The following is a 13,259-nucleotide window of genomic DNA, read 5'->3' as shown; positions in this document are numbered from 1 at the left end:
CGATACTCGGTGAATGGTGTAACAACCGGTGATGCTTCAACGCCGTGACTGGGCTCACCTCTTCAACCTTTGACGTGGCTATCCACGGGCATTTTCATACCGACGCAAGGTACGTATACTGGTACAATGGGTACCGCATCACATCTCCTCTAGCCTTCGAAAGCATCTGGGCGTCAAGCACGCCCGGGCTGCGGAACGAGGCCATTCATGTCGAGCGTGGGGAAGAGGAAGTCGCGCCGGTGTTTTCTGTTCGCACCTGCCCCGTACAGTCTCCCAAATGCTGCATGTCAAGATCCAATGTGCAGCTCCGGGCGGGATACTCTTGAGTGCGAGCGATGAAGGGTTGACCTGAGGGATCAGTGGTACCGCGGGAGCGAATCCGCGCGATCCTTGATTCGTGCAGGCGGCGCAGCGTGTGCGCTCTGTCCAGTGCGGGGATGTCAGTAAATTCCTTGATCAGTATTAATTCACGCACTCGCCTGAGAGGGTATACCGGTGCGCGTGTCCGAAGGTGCCGTCTGGCGACGATGCTGCTTCGCCCACGAAGGGTACTCGAGAATGTGAATCGCAAGGGATCGCGATGTTTTCTGTCGGTTATGGAAGAATGTGAGGTTGACACGGCGAGAGAAAATCCCGAAATTCAGCATATATGCATGGCCGGACAATGCCGAGCATAGCCACCTAAGAGTGTTTGCTTCTGAATTCGATCCCCCTGCTCCTCCTTGCCCCTCGCCTCACCACTTCCATCATAGCTGCGTTATAGCAACGCACACTTGGTCCTCTATGGATTCAGCATATACAGGACCTTTTCCTCCATCTGATGTTGCATTTGCGACCTATCAATTCGCGAACGATCCGGAGTACCAGGTGCGCTGCGACGGAGCCATGTATGTCGCGCGAATGGCTTACATAGGAGCTATCAAGCAAGGCATCGCCGGGATAACGGCCAGCGGTGCGCTAGATGGCAAGTCGGAAGACGAGAAAGCGGATATCCTCCTGCGCTCCGAGGTGTTCTACTTCAACCAGTGTGTGCTGTTTCTGGCGTTCTTAAACACACACGTCACTTACTAGCATGCTTTCCAGTTTGACGGGATCTTCCCTCACGGTCGAGGATGCTCGACTGTTGAGACAGAGCCTATCAGCGACGCGATCTGAAGAATCGCAGTCAGCTGCTTCGGTGGCGCCAGTGGCGATACCGGTACCTACCAGCGACGCAGAAGAACCACAGATGCTGTCGTTCGCGCAGCTGAAGGCGCTGATCGAACAGGGCCGTACGGATGAGATCCCGAACAACAAGACAATTCCGAACGTCTTGAGCGTGCGCCAGCTAACTTTTATTCTGCGCTGCGCCACGCACTGACGAGATGTACTCCAGTCAGCTGCGCCAAGCGAGTCGACGGTTGCTCCTCCCAAGAAGCCATGGGAGGTGACCCCTGCTACATAGTATCCAATTGGGAAGAAGCAACACACATTAAATGTACAACAAGCTGATGTGAATGATCTTTCGTCCATCAATTCACATCCATTCATTGAGATCACATCGGAGACAACTACACTAAATGGCAGGTACGCCTTGATGCTAGGGGAGCCTTGTACCCTGCAAGTTCACCTAATCCTCAGATCCCCAGCTGCTCGCCCTACCGTGATTATGACCCGTCGGCGGAAACGCTGACTCTCGCGGCCCCGGCGTATATCCCGTCCCCGTCATCTCCCCATACTCGATAGGATGGCCCAGCGGCGTCCGCAACCATTCGCCGCGCTCGGCCATATCCAGCATCGTGGGCTGCCGTTCATACCCACACGGAAGCTCGCCCTCGTCGTAGTCCTCGTCGTCATCGGGCGAGTACGCAGGGAGCGGCTCCGGTTGGTAGTGCGGTACGAGGACAGACCCGCCCGAGATCTTATGCGACTGCGACCGCGATTGAGGAGGCCGCACTTCTGCTCCAATCGGGGGCAAGGGCCTCCTGCTCTTATCGACGTCTGCACCAGCTTGAATGACGTCGTCTTGCGACGTGGACCACTGAGTACTCTTGAAGACGTGCTCCAGTGGGTCGGAGAGCGACCTCGGATCGTAGCGGGGCAGGCCGAATGACCCGCAGGGGATGTTCGGCGACCGCGACCGCGACCTGGAGGGCCGCACCTCAGCTCCAATAGGCGCCGGGGGCCTCCTGCTCCGGTTGGTGGCCGAACCCGGATGAATGACGTCGTCTGCCTGGGACGTGGTCCACTGGGTGTTCTTGACTACCTGCGCCAAGGAGTCGTAGAGCAGCGCGGGCTCCTTGTTAGTCAGTGGGTGGTCGCCGCATGGCATGCCCTCCTCGTGCCTCGCGGCAGGCGGGGAAAGCGGACGTTTGCGCCCACGACTACTGTGCTCTACATCCAAGTCACCCGCGGCGGTGAGCTCCGCGAAGAACTGCTGTCCCAGGATGTCCGGGGGCACGGATGGTTGTTGTTGCTCCTGCGCGGGGATCGTGTCCGAGTCCGCCATGACTACCATCCGCGGCGGCCCCAAGCCCAGCCACTGGAGGTATATCTTCTTCGTCAGCGGCAGCATCTCGGGATGCATGAGGCTGTAATGGAAGGGTTCGCGGAGTACATCGCGGAACTTCTCCAAGGGGATCGTTTCGTGCTCATTGGTGCCAGTCCCGGGAGACGTGGTGGGGTCATGAGTTGCGGGAGGTGCAGTGTAGGTGCGTGCGATGCCCGCTTTATCGTGGGGGCCGTGTGGCGCGAGTGCTTCCTGGGTGGTTTCGCAGCGTTGCGACATTTCACTGTCGGTCGTCTAGGACTGAGTTGTAGAGGTTGAGAGCGCAGATGGTAGGCAATCGGAGGCGCGAGGGTTTGTTTATATATAGCGCTGCGGTTTAGCCACGGACTTGGACGTCCAATTGCGACATTGCATAGCGGGTCGGACAAAGAGAAACCAAACATGCACCACGGCGCCCATGCTGCGCTTGGTCCTACTTCCATGGTGAGTGGAGGCGGTCAAAGATCACCCGAAAAGCTATCTGATGTTACCACAATGGGCAGGACTCGCTTGTCGCAGGTGGTCTGTCGTTCATTGTCTGCAGCCATATCATGACCTACAGTCTAGGTGGGGTGGGTACAATGGGAAACAGCCGACGCCACCCTCGTCCTTTGAAGGCTGTATAGTACAGCCACGGTATAGCTTATAGCGTAAGTTCTCTTACTACGATTAATGCGTAGAGCGTATGCCGGTGACGACTTAGCATCTGGCGGAAGCATCCTTCCCATCAACCCTTTTCGACTCGAATCCTTTAACGCCCAGTGGTCGACAAGGTCCTGAACCGCACGTTCTTCATAGATACTCACCTTGAACAGATCGTCTCGATATTAGGAAGGACTATGAACGTTGCATATTAACATCCGCCTTGATAGTAAGTCGTTGGAAGGTTGAATCACACCACGCTGACCTCACTCACGTTCCAGGAACATCCGTTGACATCCGCACTTTGGTCTCGAGGGCCGTCAGGCATGAAGCGGTTCTCTCTCAATGTATGGAAAACATTTACGACACTATATTCCTGTCCCGCGTCCGTCTTCAGGTTGCATCGGCGGAGGCACTTTGTGTGTGTACTGTGCCCTCGAGACCGGAACAGGCTCAGCAGACACCACTGTGGTCATTACCCCAGATACGGGCTTCGTGTCGCTCTATAAAAACATGCGGTCACCGGTAGATAACATCCCGGACTCCCAGCCTCCGCGTCGGCCGTATCCTCAGCCGACAGGCGGCCAGCTCGTAATTGTGCTCGTCAGCCAAGGCGTTTGCCAGTGTACCAGTATAGAGCACGCGTTGGCAGATGCTCGGTGCACCACTCTTCCATGACCTGGTACCGTGCATGATCAAGAAGGCCCAACCGCCCGGTGGTTTGCGGAGCGCGCGACCAGCATAGCGGACGCCGCGGCCTATGACAAACCCAGAGCGAAGATGGGCTGTCCGAGCGTCGCAAGATCTGCCAACGGCCTCCTGCCAAGTAGCCTGGAAGTGGATACCCGCCCATCTGCGAGGGCGTAGTGCGGACCTCGTGGCGCCGCAGTCCCGGATGGCAAGCTTTGCGGACTCGAAAACGTTGCACGGAGACTGACACGCTATGGCCCGTATTCTTAGTCCCTTGAGCGAAGACCACACTGCCCACTGCCCTGGCACACACGGGGGTTGGAGAGTTCAACAGCACAAGATTTCATTTGTTTCGACGGACAGGGGGTATCCCGCGTCAAGCCGGGGGTAATGGCGGAACGTACACGGTCCGACAAGACTCATAACCAAGACAACACACTATATACGATGGGGGCGTGGGGCCACTCAGATGGCTTCCTTCATGCCCTGGTATATAAGTGACGCCGCGGCCGCAGACCTGGGCTTGATGGTACAGGGGAATGGTGCGGGGTATCTGGTGTCGAATGTCAGCATGCAATCTATGAAGCAGAAGGAGGAAGGACACTCACTGGATGACGCCGTAGGTCATCTTAGCCACGGGCTGGATGGTGTTGCCGTGCTCGTCGACGGCTTGGTCAATGGCGAGGGTGTGCAGGACGGATGCGATCATTATGAACAGCGAAGCCTCCGCGAAGTGACGGCCAGGGCAAATCCTATGGGGCACTTAACATTAACGCACTGTTCGGTGGGGCACGAGCAGGGGACTTGCCTGCGCCCGTAGCCAAACACAAAGGTGTTCGGGTCCTGCACCGCAGGGTTAATCTTCCCATCCTTGAGGAAACGCTCCGGGTTGAAGCGCTCCGGGTCGGGGTACATGCGCGGGTCACGCGAGAACGCCCTGTGGAGCAAATTTAGCAAACTCTCACGTACACACAACCGCTTAGGGGCACCCGCACCAAAGGTTCGCGATGACGGCAGAGCCAGCAGGGATGAAGTAGCCCTTGTACTCGTCGTCAGCAAGCGAGCGGTGGGGGATGCCGAGAGGGACGACGGATTGCCAGCGCAGGCACTCCTTGGCGACAGCGGTAAGGTAGGGAAGGGAGTCGCGGTCGTCAAAGTTGGGGAGACGGTTCGGGCCGACGACGGCATCAAGCTCTGCGCGCGCCTTCAACTGGACTTCCGGGTAACATGCCATGGCCATGAAGAACGTCTGAACCGTGGAAATAGTCTGCGAGTTCGATGTCAGAACTTGCACCCATTCAGGGATAGAGACGATCATACCGTGTCAGCACCAGCTGGTAACGCAAAACGAGCGTGAGTGAAAGTGTGCGCAAGATAGCAACGTTACGGCATACCGGCGTAGGCCAGAGCGGAGACGTCGCGGGCGATGATCTTGCCGTGCTCGTACTCTTCACCCTCTTTGCGCTCCGCGAATTCCATGAGTGTAGAGGCAATGGAGGGTTCAGCCGTGCCCTTCTTCTACAAAATGCACACTATCAGTACACGGCGAAGTGTGGAAAGACCGGTACAGCTGCAACTTACAATAGCCTCAAGCGTCTTCTTGAAGGGTGCGTCACGCATATTGTGAGCGATCTCCTTCCACTTGGCCGCGGTACGCTTGAAACCACCACCCGGGAACCAGCTGGGAATGTGGCGCAGGCTCGGGAACGTCTCGACGAGGAAGGCGCCGGGCACAAACGCCTCGTTGAAGGTAGCGACGCCCTCCTCGACAGCAGCAACATAGGGGTCGTTCTCTTCCGCGACTTCGATTCCGTACGAGACCCGCATGATCGTCGAGCCGAAAGAGCTGTCGTGCGGTGAGTGATGCGATCACACGCCTGTCGAAAACAACCTTACTGTCGGACGTGGTGCAAGAAGGCTTCCGGCTGCGCAAGGAGGCGGTGGAGGAACTTGACGGCCTCGCGCTGCTGGAGAGGCTGGTACTGGGCGACGGTGTTGGGGTGCATGAACTGGTGCATCTCCTTGCGGCGCTGGCGCCACGCCTGGCCGTAAGGCATCAACACGAACGTCCACTCCCATCCCGAACTGTGGCAGGGTCGATCAGCGGTGGCGGGTGAGTTAACAGGGAGGTGACGCACATCAGCCTCATCACGGAAGAAATCCGGTCGGAGTAGTTGGCAGAGCGCTTCTCGAGCAGCTCGTTCGCTGCTTCGTGTGAGCCGAGGATGATCATGGGTTGGCCGAGAGCGTCGAGGTACACGACATCACCTGGAGAGAATACGGATCAGCATACGCACACTCAAGGCAAGGACGACTACACTAGGTACGCACCATGCTTTTGAGTCATCTCGCGGAACTTCGCCCCCATGTCCGTCGTAGGGACATCAAGAGCGTTCCCAATAATGGGAAGAGGTTTCGGCCCAGGGGGTAACCGGAGCCCCTTGAGGGAGCGACGGCCTTGGGTATACTTGACAAATGTAACAAGGAGTAATGAGAGGACGGGCAGCAACCAGACCGGCTGGCTCATGATCGCTCGCGTGAACGAGGACGAGGTGTTTGCCGACATGTTGGTATAGCTGCAGTTGGATAGGAAAGCTTAGGCAGGGCGGACTCGGAGGTGGGCTCCGGGGAGGGGGAGTTGGCGTTTCGGGGTGCGCGCGGGACGTTCTTATACACCAGACGCGACTGGTGCGCGGGATCAGAGATTGACGCCCCGAGAAGTCGCGGAGTCGCGGCGTCGTCCTCGCTTCGTCTCATGCAGGACGCCGCCGAGCCGAAGCAGAACATCTGTTGGCCATCCGGGGGAGTCGCTGCCGCGCTCTATCGGGGCTGGGCTCGGGTAAGTACGGGGCAGCTAGCCAGCTTCGTCCCTGCATTCACACCCCGCACGTTCTTCCATTATTAACCCTGAAGTACCTGTACGCATGCGTTTGGAAGCACGCACAAGCACGAGCCGGCGGGACACACTCACCGGAGAGGCCGCTTCGTCAGGGCGGGGCCCTGCCAATGAAGCGCACGTTGAGACTCCCACAGATGAGCGCTGGCGTGGGTTACCCTCGAAGGTGCCAGTGAGTAAGATGGCAAGACCAGGCCCCTCGCTTGGTATTTCAATTGCCGGTGGGCCTCGCTAACGCTTTCACGAGATAGGGCGGAAGGCGTGCGTTTGTGGGCGCACTGGGAAGCGGTTCCGCGCGTAATGTGGCGACGCTCACTGGTCATGCGCATCCTCCCCGAGGTGACCGCGGAATACGGGTTGCGTGGGCGGGCCTTCGAGACAACGGCGCAATCTAGACTACAAACAAGGTTGCGCATCTTCTGCAGAGAGAAGAGCCACAGCTCGCGGGGTTGCATGCATGGAGGAAGGACGTCAGGAACAGAGCAGAATTTAGCGCTTGATGGTTGAAGGTTGCCGGTATCAGTGGAATGCCATCAGAACCTCCATGCTACCATACCCCGCGTCTACCAACTTCGCCGCTCGGACGCGCGATGATGTGCGCAAAGAGGGCTGCGAGGTCCGGAGGACTGTATTAAATCAGAAAATTGCAGACCACTTTGACGCGAGGGACCTTACTCACCGTCTGTCTGACCTGGGATACTTACGAGAGGCTGCGGGGTCACCGGTCAACTGAAGACATCGCTAGCGCACGTCAGTATTGCACGCGACGTTGGAGTGTAGACATCGGAGGTAAGTCGAAAGCCGGTCATGAGCTGACCTGTGCTGGCGGAACGGACGCCCCCGTAACCTAACACTATATTGGCACTCTCCGAGATGTCAATGATCGCGCTTGGGTTGCCAACCACTGTTACGATATGGTGTTGGGTTCTAGACGCAGACTTGAAATCTTCTGGGACTCGGTGTGAAGCCCGAAGCTAACTGCGAACGGGTAACTCACCAAGCAGCTGGGCATCCAACGCATCCAGACCACTGGGCAGCCGCGAACCTCCAAACCTTCGAGAACGCGATTCCCGTCCACCTTCCGTCCTTCTCAACTTGACGCGAGTGTCTCAACAGAACGGAAATAAGGTCCGAGGTCCTCCTGTGCTCCTGTCGATCGAGCATCGACGTTAAGAGAACGCACCAGCTTGTTGGCTCCGCCCATCTCCGCCCTCTCCCATGCCTAGTGAGCCGCTCGAAGATAGAGGAAGATAGGCGTTCTGTAGACGACAGAAGGCGCCGCAAGCGCATCAGAATTTCATGTGCGTTCGAATGATGCTGTCCATCCTGGATGCTGCGTTGCTAATCGTGGCAATGTTAGGCCCGAGTGACACCGTGAACAACACCAAGAACACTCACATAGAACCCTTCCTAGCACAGCTCTCCATGAAGCCACCTTGTGTTCCGTTCTGTCCATGCTTCTAAGTGTTAGAGCTCAAGATTGAGGTTAGTCGTGACGATCCCTTCCAGACGGAGATAGGTAGGCGCGAGAAGAGCGTCTCAAGCTCGGCCATGTCGGCACCCTTAAGCGAGGACCACCGGTCTGGAACCCGCGCAGCCTTGACGCCTTCTGTAAGTTTTCCGCGCGCGTCGACCGGCCTCCATAGCATCGTGGGGAACCCGAGTCGCATATCTATGTTTACCTGTACATACAACAGGGGTTGCATTTCCTCGATAAACATCCTGTCAATGCGCGCTCTCGTGAATCAACGCTGCGGCCCCCGCTGAACGCGCTTTGATGTTGCACTCAAACGGTTCGGGGTACCTGTCATGTGCAAGGGGAAACTGCTCGTAACTTCTCTCCCTAGTCGTGAACAGGGAGGACTCACGATAGAACACCTTCTGTCATTTTGACCTCGAGACGCACCGGATTGCCGTGCTCGTCCCGGGCACCGGTTATATCGAAGGTGTGCAGTACGGACGAGACGATCGCAAAGAGGGCTGCCTCCGCGAAATGACGCCCAGGGCATACGCTGCGTGATTGAAGACTCAGTCTTGCCATATTTTCGTAATGGCATTTGGGGAGTACATACCGACGTCCATAACCGAAGATGATATCTCCAGGATCTTGAACCGCGAGGTTTAGCTTTCCGTCCTTCAAGAATCGTTCTGGGATGAACTCCTCGGGGTCGGGATAATGCCGCGGATCGCGAGTGTACGCCCTTCGCATCCTTGTCAGCCCCACGAAGAAGCACGACTATGGCGGAAAATGTACCAAGCATTCGGCACGACATGCGTCCCCTTCGGAATGAAGTACCCGCGGTAGACGTCGTCCTCGAGCGACCGGTGAATAAGTCCGAGCGGCAAGACGACCCGCCAGCGCACGCACTCCTTCAGAATCGCGGATATGTACGGCAGCGACTCTTCGTCCTCGAAGTCCGGAAGCCGATGTGCGCCGACCACGTCGTCAAGCTCCGCCTGAGCCTTCTTCTGCACTTCGGGGTAAGATGCCATGGCGAGCAGAAAGCTAAGGATCGTCGACAACATCTGCAGATTAAGTATGTGAATATAGGGTTTATGTCCTCTAGTGGCAAGAAGGGATACTGACGGTGTCAGAGCCACCTATGATGGAGCATTTGCGTTAAGAGAGTAGCACGCAGGGCGGATAAATCAGAGACTCGTACCTGCGTATGCGGTAGCCGCGGTATTCTTGGTCACTTCATCTTCGTCGGCGGGCGCATAGTCTTCCATCTCCGAGGCTCGCTCCGTCCAAGCTGTGACGATCGAAGGAAGCGCGGTGCCTTCTCGCTGCGAAGCAATTAGTAAATTAAGTACAGGAAGAGGTGTGTCGCGCACCATCGCGGCGACAGTCGCGTCCCACGGGGTATCCCGTAGCCTGTTCACGACTGAGGTCCAAGCCGTGCCTTCCCGCTTGAACTTCGTGCCAGGGAACCATGACGGGAGAAATCGCAACAGCGGGAACGTCTCGACTAGATACTTTCCGGGAACGAAGGCATCGGAGAACGTTTGCATCGCGTCTTCGGCAATGGTTAGGTACGGAACCTTCTCCTTGTCGACATCGATGCCGTACGAGATACGCATGATGCTCGACCCGAACGCGCTGTGAAACGAGTGTAAGAACATTTTCAGGTCACGAAACGGATGATTAAAAACATACTATCTGATGTGTTCCGTGTAGTGCGTCGGATCCTGAAGTAGGTGGCGGAGGAGCCCGCGAGCGGCCTCCAGTTGGATGGTTCGGTAATCCGGAACGATGCCAGGGTGGAAGAATTCGTGAAAAGCACGCCGGTTGCGTCGCCAGAACAGCCCGTATGGAATGAGCGGCAGGGCCCACTCCCATCCCGACCTGTGTTCACGTCAGCAACAGGAACAAAGAGGGAAGACAGCAAACCCACAAGGCGGCCATGACCGAGTGCATCCTGTCGGAATAGTTCGCTGAGCGTTTCTCGAGCAGTTCCACTGCGCTCTCGTGTGTCCCCAGTACAACCATGGGCTGTCCAAAGACGTCAAGATACACAACCTCTCCTGGAAGAGGACGCAAGTTAGAACACACGATGATATGTAAGATCTGCGAGACGTACCGTATTTCTTATTCATGTCTTGGAACGCCTTGGGTAGGTCCCTGGCCGGCATAGCGAGAGCGTTGCCAATGATAGGCAGTCGACGCGGCCCAGGCGGCAATGGGAGATCCCTATGCAAGCTCCGGATCCTTTTCCATAGAGTCGCAGCGCCCAACAAAATCACGAAAGCGAAGAGGACAGGAGAGATAGCCATCGTATCTGAGCGGGACCGGGCCTGCGACCCTCGAGCTTATATGGAACCACCGAAGATCGCTTCGACGAGTAGAGCGTTTGTGGGCGCGGGACCATAGCAAGTACTTATTTCATTAAGCTCATGTGAGCATCTAGTGATTTGCCTATTCACCGGAAGCACCGAGAGAAAGACAGATGTATAGGATCGCCTCTTGAGAAGGTGGCCAAACCCTGCCTGTGGGACCTAAGAACGAGCGATGTGCACCCAATGAGCGTGGTGCAAGAAGCGCCTCCCCAGTGCCGCGCCCTGACCTTGCACGGCTAAACGTATCTGCGGCCTGACCTACTGTGCCTACTATTGCTACCGAGGTAGCGAGCGCTGGAAGGCTGGCAGATCTTCACACTCTAGCCGTAGGTTCGCCGTGGGTCTTGCCAGATTCTGCAGATGCCTGAGAGTAAACGAACGAGTTTGGTAGCATATACATGCGGGGGACGACGCAGTAAGCCCGCCAGTGCCGAAAAGAAGCTTGCTGTCCTTCGCGCTCAGCTAGAACCGAATATGAGCGCTTCAGCCTCCGCAGAGCGAGGGGCGATAGTGCATTCGAATGGTTCCGGAAGTCTGTAAGATAGCCAAAGCATGATAGATGAACAGCTGACTTCTTCGGGAGCAACCAAACACTTACGCCAAAATGCCGCCGTCAGTCATTCCGACGTCGAGGGGCAAAGGCTTCCCGTCTACGTCGAGTGGAGGGCCTATCTTGAGTGTGTGCAACACGTGCGACATAAACGAAAAGAGCGCCGCTTCGCTGAAGTCGCGTCCAGGGCATCCGCTGATAACAAGGCGCGTACGGACCGAATCAGCTTTTAGGGTTTCACGTCGCCGAGGGTCATTGCACTGACCGGCGGCCGTACCCGAAGCCGAAATCTCCTGGGTCAAGGACCTCAGGGTTCAGCTTGCCGTCCTTCAGATATCGCTCAGGTTTGAACTCTTCCGGATCGGGGTAGTGTCTCGTGTCGCGAGTCATAGCCCTGTATGCGCCGTCTATTCAGATGCTGAACATGACCGCATACAAGCGGCGTACTCACCATGCGTTGGGAATGACGAGCGTGCCTTTAGGAATGTGATAGCCACGGTACTCGTCGTCCTCCATGGAATGATGCATGATGCCGAGAGGTACGACAATACGCCATCGTATGCATTCCCTGATGATCGCTGCGATGTATGGCAAAGAAGGCTGGTCGTCAAAGTTTGGGAGGCGGTGTGGGCCAACGACTGTGTCTAACTCGACTTGAGCCCTCTTCTGGACTTCCGGGTAGCTTGCCATCGCCAGGAAGAACGACATGGTAGTGGAAAACAGCTATCAAGAGCATCGAGTTGTCAGTGCTTTGCAAAGACTGCGTGTACAAAGTAATACCGTGTCCGCGCCCCCTACAGAATGCACGCTTGTCAGTAAGCCTCATTAACAGCACCACGTCAGCCGCACCGGCATACGCTGATGAAGCGGTGTCCCTGGCAATAGTAGTCTCTTCAGCCAATGCTTGGCCTTCCAAGCCTGAGGTGCGTTCCAGCATCGACATGATAATTGAAGGCGGCGCATTGCCATCCCTCTGTCCTTGGTGTAAGTAGCGATGACGACGAACGCACAGCTAGAGCGCACCATAGCTGCGGCAGTCGCATTCCAGGGCGTGTCCCTGAGCCTCCGCACGATCCGCGTCCACTCTTTCCCCTCTCGCTTGAACCGCGCTCCCGGGAGCCAGGATGGGAGGAACCGCAAAATCGGGGAGGTTTCGACTAGATACTTCCCCGGGACAAACACCGCGGCGAACGTCGCCATCGTCTCGGCGGCTATGGCCATGTACGGGGTAGTCTCCTTCTCTATGTCGATGCCGTATGTGATGCGCATAATGCCCGACCCGATACAGCTGCGTTTGAGACATCGCATGTCAACGTAGGTCAATCATCAGTGTGACCAGGGAGGTAGGGCGGACGTACTGTCTGATATGCTCTGGAAAGTGCTGCGGGTCCCTGACGAGCCGCGAAAGGATGCGCTGGGAGCATTCCAACTGGACGGGGCGGTACTGCACGATAGCTCCCGGGTTGAAGAACTCGTGGAACGCCTTCCGGCTCCGTCGCCACCAGGGTCCGTAGGGCATGATGGGCAACACCCAATCCCATCCTGCGCTATCATCGCTCGATTTAGTCCGGCGACACAATGTAGAAACGGGCCGCGCGGACAGGCTTACAGAGACGCCATGGTGGAGTGCACTTTGTCCGCGTATTTGGCAGAACGCTTTTCGAGGAGATCGAGCGCAGTTTCATGAGTTCCGATGACCAGCAGAGGTTGACCAAACGACTCGAGATATACGAGGTCGCCTACAATGCCATAAACAATAAGCCAAATCGAAACAGAATGAGAGCATATAAGAAGTGCACATACCGTATTCCATCGACATCTCCCGATAAACCTGCGCAATTCTTCGCGTAGGGATGGAAAGCGCATTCCCGATGATCGGAAGCCGACGAGGTCCAGGAGGCAGAGGCAGTTTGCGACGATTCGTGATGATGTGCTTGAAGAAAACGGACATGATGCATACGAGCGCGATCGCCGCGAGAGACGAGGTCAGAGCCATATTCAGATCCAGCATGACCGTGGAGTAGTCAGGACTTCGATGGACCCGAAGCCCGCCTTATAACCACTGGCTGCGCGGCTACGAGCTGCGTCTATCGGAGGATGCATGACCTGGATGCAAT

General features: G+C 56.7%; 5 protein-coding genes across 5 annotated transcripts; 1 reads left to right on the top strand and 4 right to left on the bottom strand.

The window, feature by feature from the left end:
- The first annotated feature begins 740 nt into the window (after positions 1 to 740).
- Positions 741 to 1,504, top strand: TRAVEDRAFT_31677 (uncharacterized protein). Its single transcript, XM_008045209.1, has 4 exons — positions 741 to 867; positions 925 to 1,025; positions 1,084 to 1,318; positions 1,376 to 1,504. The coding sequence occupies exons 1-4, from the start codon at positions 784 to 786 to the stop codon at positions 1,442 to 1,444; spliced, it is 489 nt and encodes a 162-aa protein (XP_008043400.1). The 5' UTR covers positions 741 to 783; the 3' UTR covers positions 1,445 to 1,504.
- Positions 1,505 to 1,609: 105 nt separating this feature from the next.
- TRAVEDRAFT_23894 (uncharacterized protein) lies at positions 1,610 to 2,767 on the bottom strand (the record flags this gene model as incomplete). Its single annotated transcript, XM_008045148.1, has 1 exon — positions 1,610 to 2,767. One exon carries the CDS (start codon positions 2,765 to 2,767, stop codon positions 1,610 to 1,612), a length of 1,158 nt encoding a protein of 385 aa, XP_008043339.1.
- Positions 2,768 to 4,324: 1,557 nt separating this feature from the next.
- TRAVEDRAFT_133168 (CyP450 monooxygenase) lies at positions 4,325 to 6,386 on the bottom strand (the record flags this gene model as incomplete). Its single annotated transcript, XM_008045689.1, has 10 exons — positions 4,325 to 4,412; positions 4,468 to 4,611; positions 4,653 to 4,796; positions 4,849 to 5,126; positions 5,180 to 5,193; positions 5,254 to 5,371; positions 5,441 to 5,705; positions 5,756 to 5,944; positions 5,998 to 6,127; positions 6,191 to 6,386. 10 exons carry the CDS (start codon positions 6,384 to 6,386, stop codon positions 4,325 to 4,327), a joined length of 1,566 nt encoding a protein of 521 aa, XP_008043880.1.
- Positions 6,387 to 8,619: 2,233 nt separating this feature from the next.
- Positions 8,620 to 10,388, bottom strand: TRAVEDRAFT_52724 (CyP450 monooxygenase; the record flags this gene model as incomplete). Its single annotated transcript, XM_008045335.1, has 9 exons — positions 8,620 to 8,767; positions 8,828 to 8,956; positions 9,010 to 9,281; positions 9,343 to 9,356; positions 9,419 to 9,542; positions 9,591 to 9,855; positions 9,913 to 10,101; positions 10,151 to 10,280; positions 10,337 to 10,388. The coding sequence occupies 9 exons, from the start codon at positions 10,386 to 10,388 to the stop codon at positions 8,620 to 8,622; spliced, it is 1,323 nt and encodes a 440-aa protein (XP_008043526.1).
- Positions 10,389 to 11,050: 662 nt separating this feature from the next.
- On the bottom strand, positions 11,051 to 13,138 carry TRAVEDRAFT_74854 (cytochrome P450; the record flags this gene model as incomplete). The annotated part of the gene is made up of 10 exons (XM_008045688.1): positions 11,051 to 11,126; positions 11,191 to 11,337; positions 11,408 to 11,536; positions 11,594 to 11,865; positions 11,923 to 11,936; positions 11,992 to 12,115; positions 12,166 to 12,430; positions 12,501 to 12,689; positions 12,752 to 12,881; positions 12,946 to 13,138. 10 exons carry the CDS (start codon positions 13,136 to 13,138, stop codon positions 11,051 to 11,053), a joined length of 1,539 nt encoding a protein of 512 aa, XP_008043879.1.
- Between the last annotated feature and the right edge of the window lie 121 nt (positions 13,139 to 13,259).

The sequence above is a fragment of the Trametes versicolor genome (genome assembly GCF_000271585.1).
Source record: "Trametes versicolor FP-101664 SS1 unplaced genomic scaffold TRAVEscaffold_12, whole genome shotgun sequence".
NCBI classification, from domain to species: domain Eukaryota; kingdom Fungi; phylum Basidiomycota; class Agaricomycetes; order Polyporales; family Polyporaceae; genus Trametes; species Trametes versicolor.
This window is presented reverse-complemented; position numbering and strand designations above follow the sequence as displayed.

Bases quoted from the DNA above. Each gene is read 5' to 3' on its own strand.
- TRAVEDRAFT_31677 (XM_008045209.1), top strand. From the start codon at position 784: ATGGATTCAGCATATACAGGACCTTTTCCTCCATCTGATGTTGCATTT. The intron at 1,026-1,083 runs GTGTGTGCTGTT...CATGCTTTCCAG, and splicing joins GAGGTGTTCTACTTCAACCA to TTTGACGGGATCTTCCCTCA. The intron at 1,319-1,375 runs GTGCGCCAGCTA...GATGTACTCCAG, and splicing joins CAATTCCGAACGTCTTGAGC to TCAGCTGCGCCAAGCGAGTC.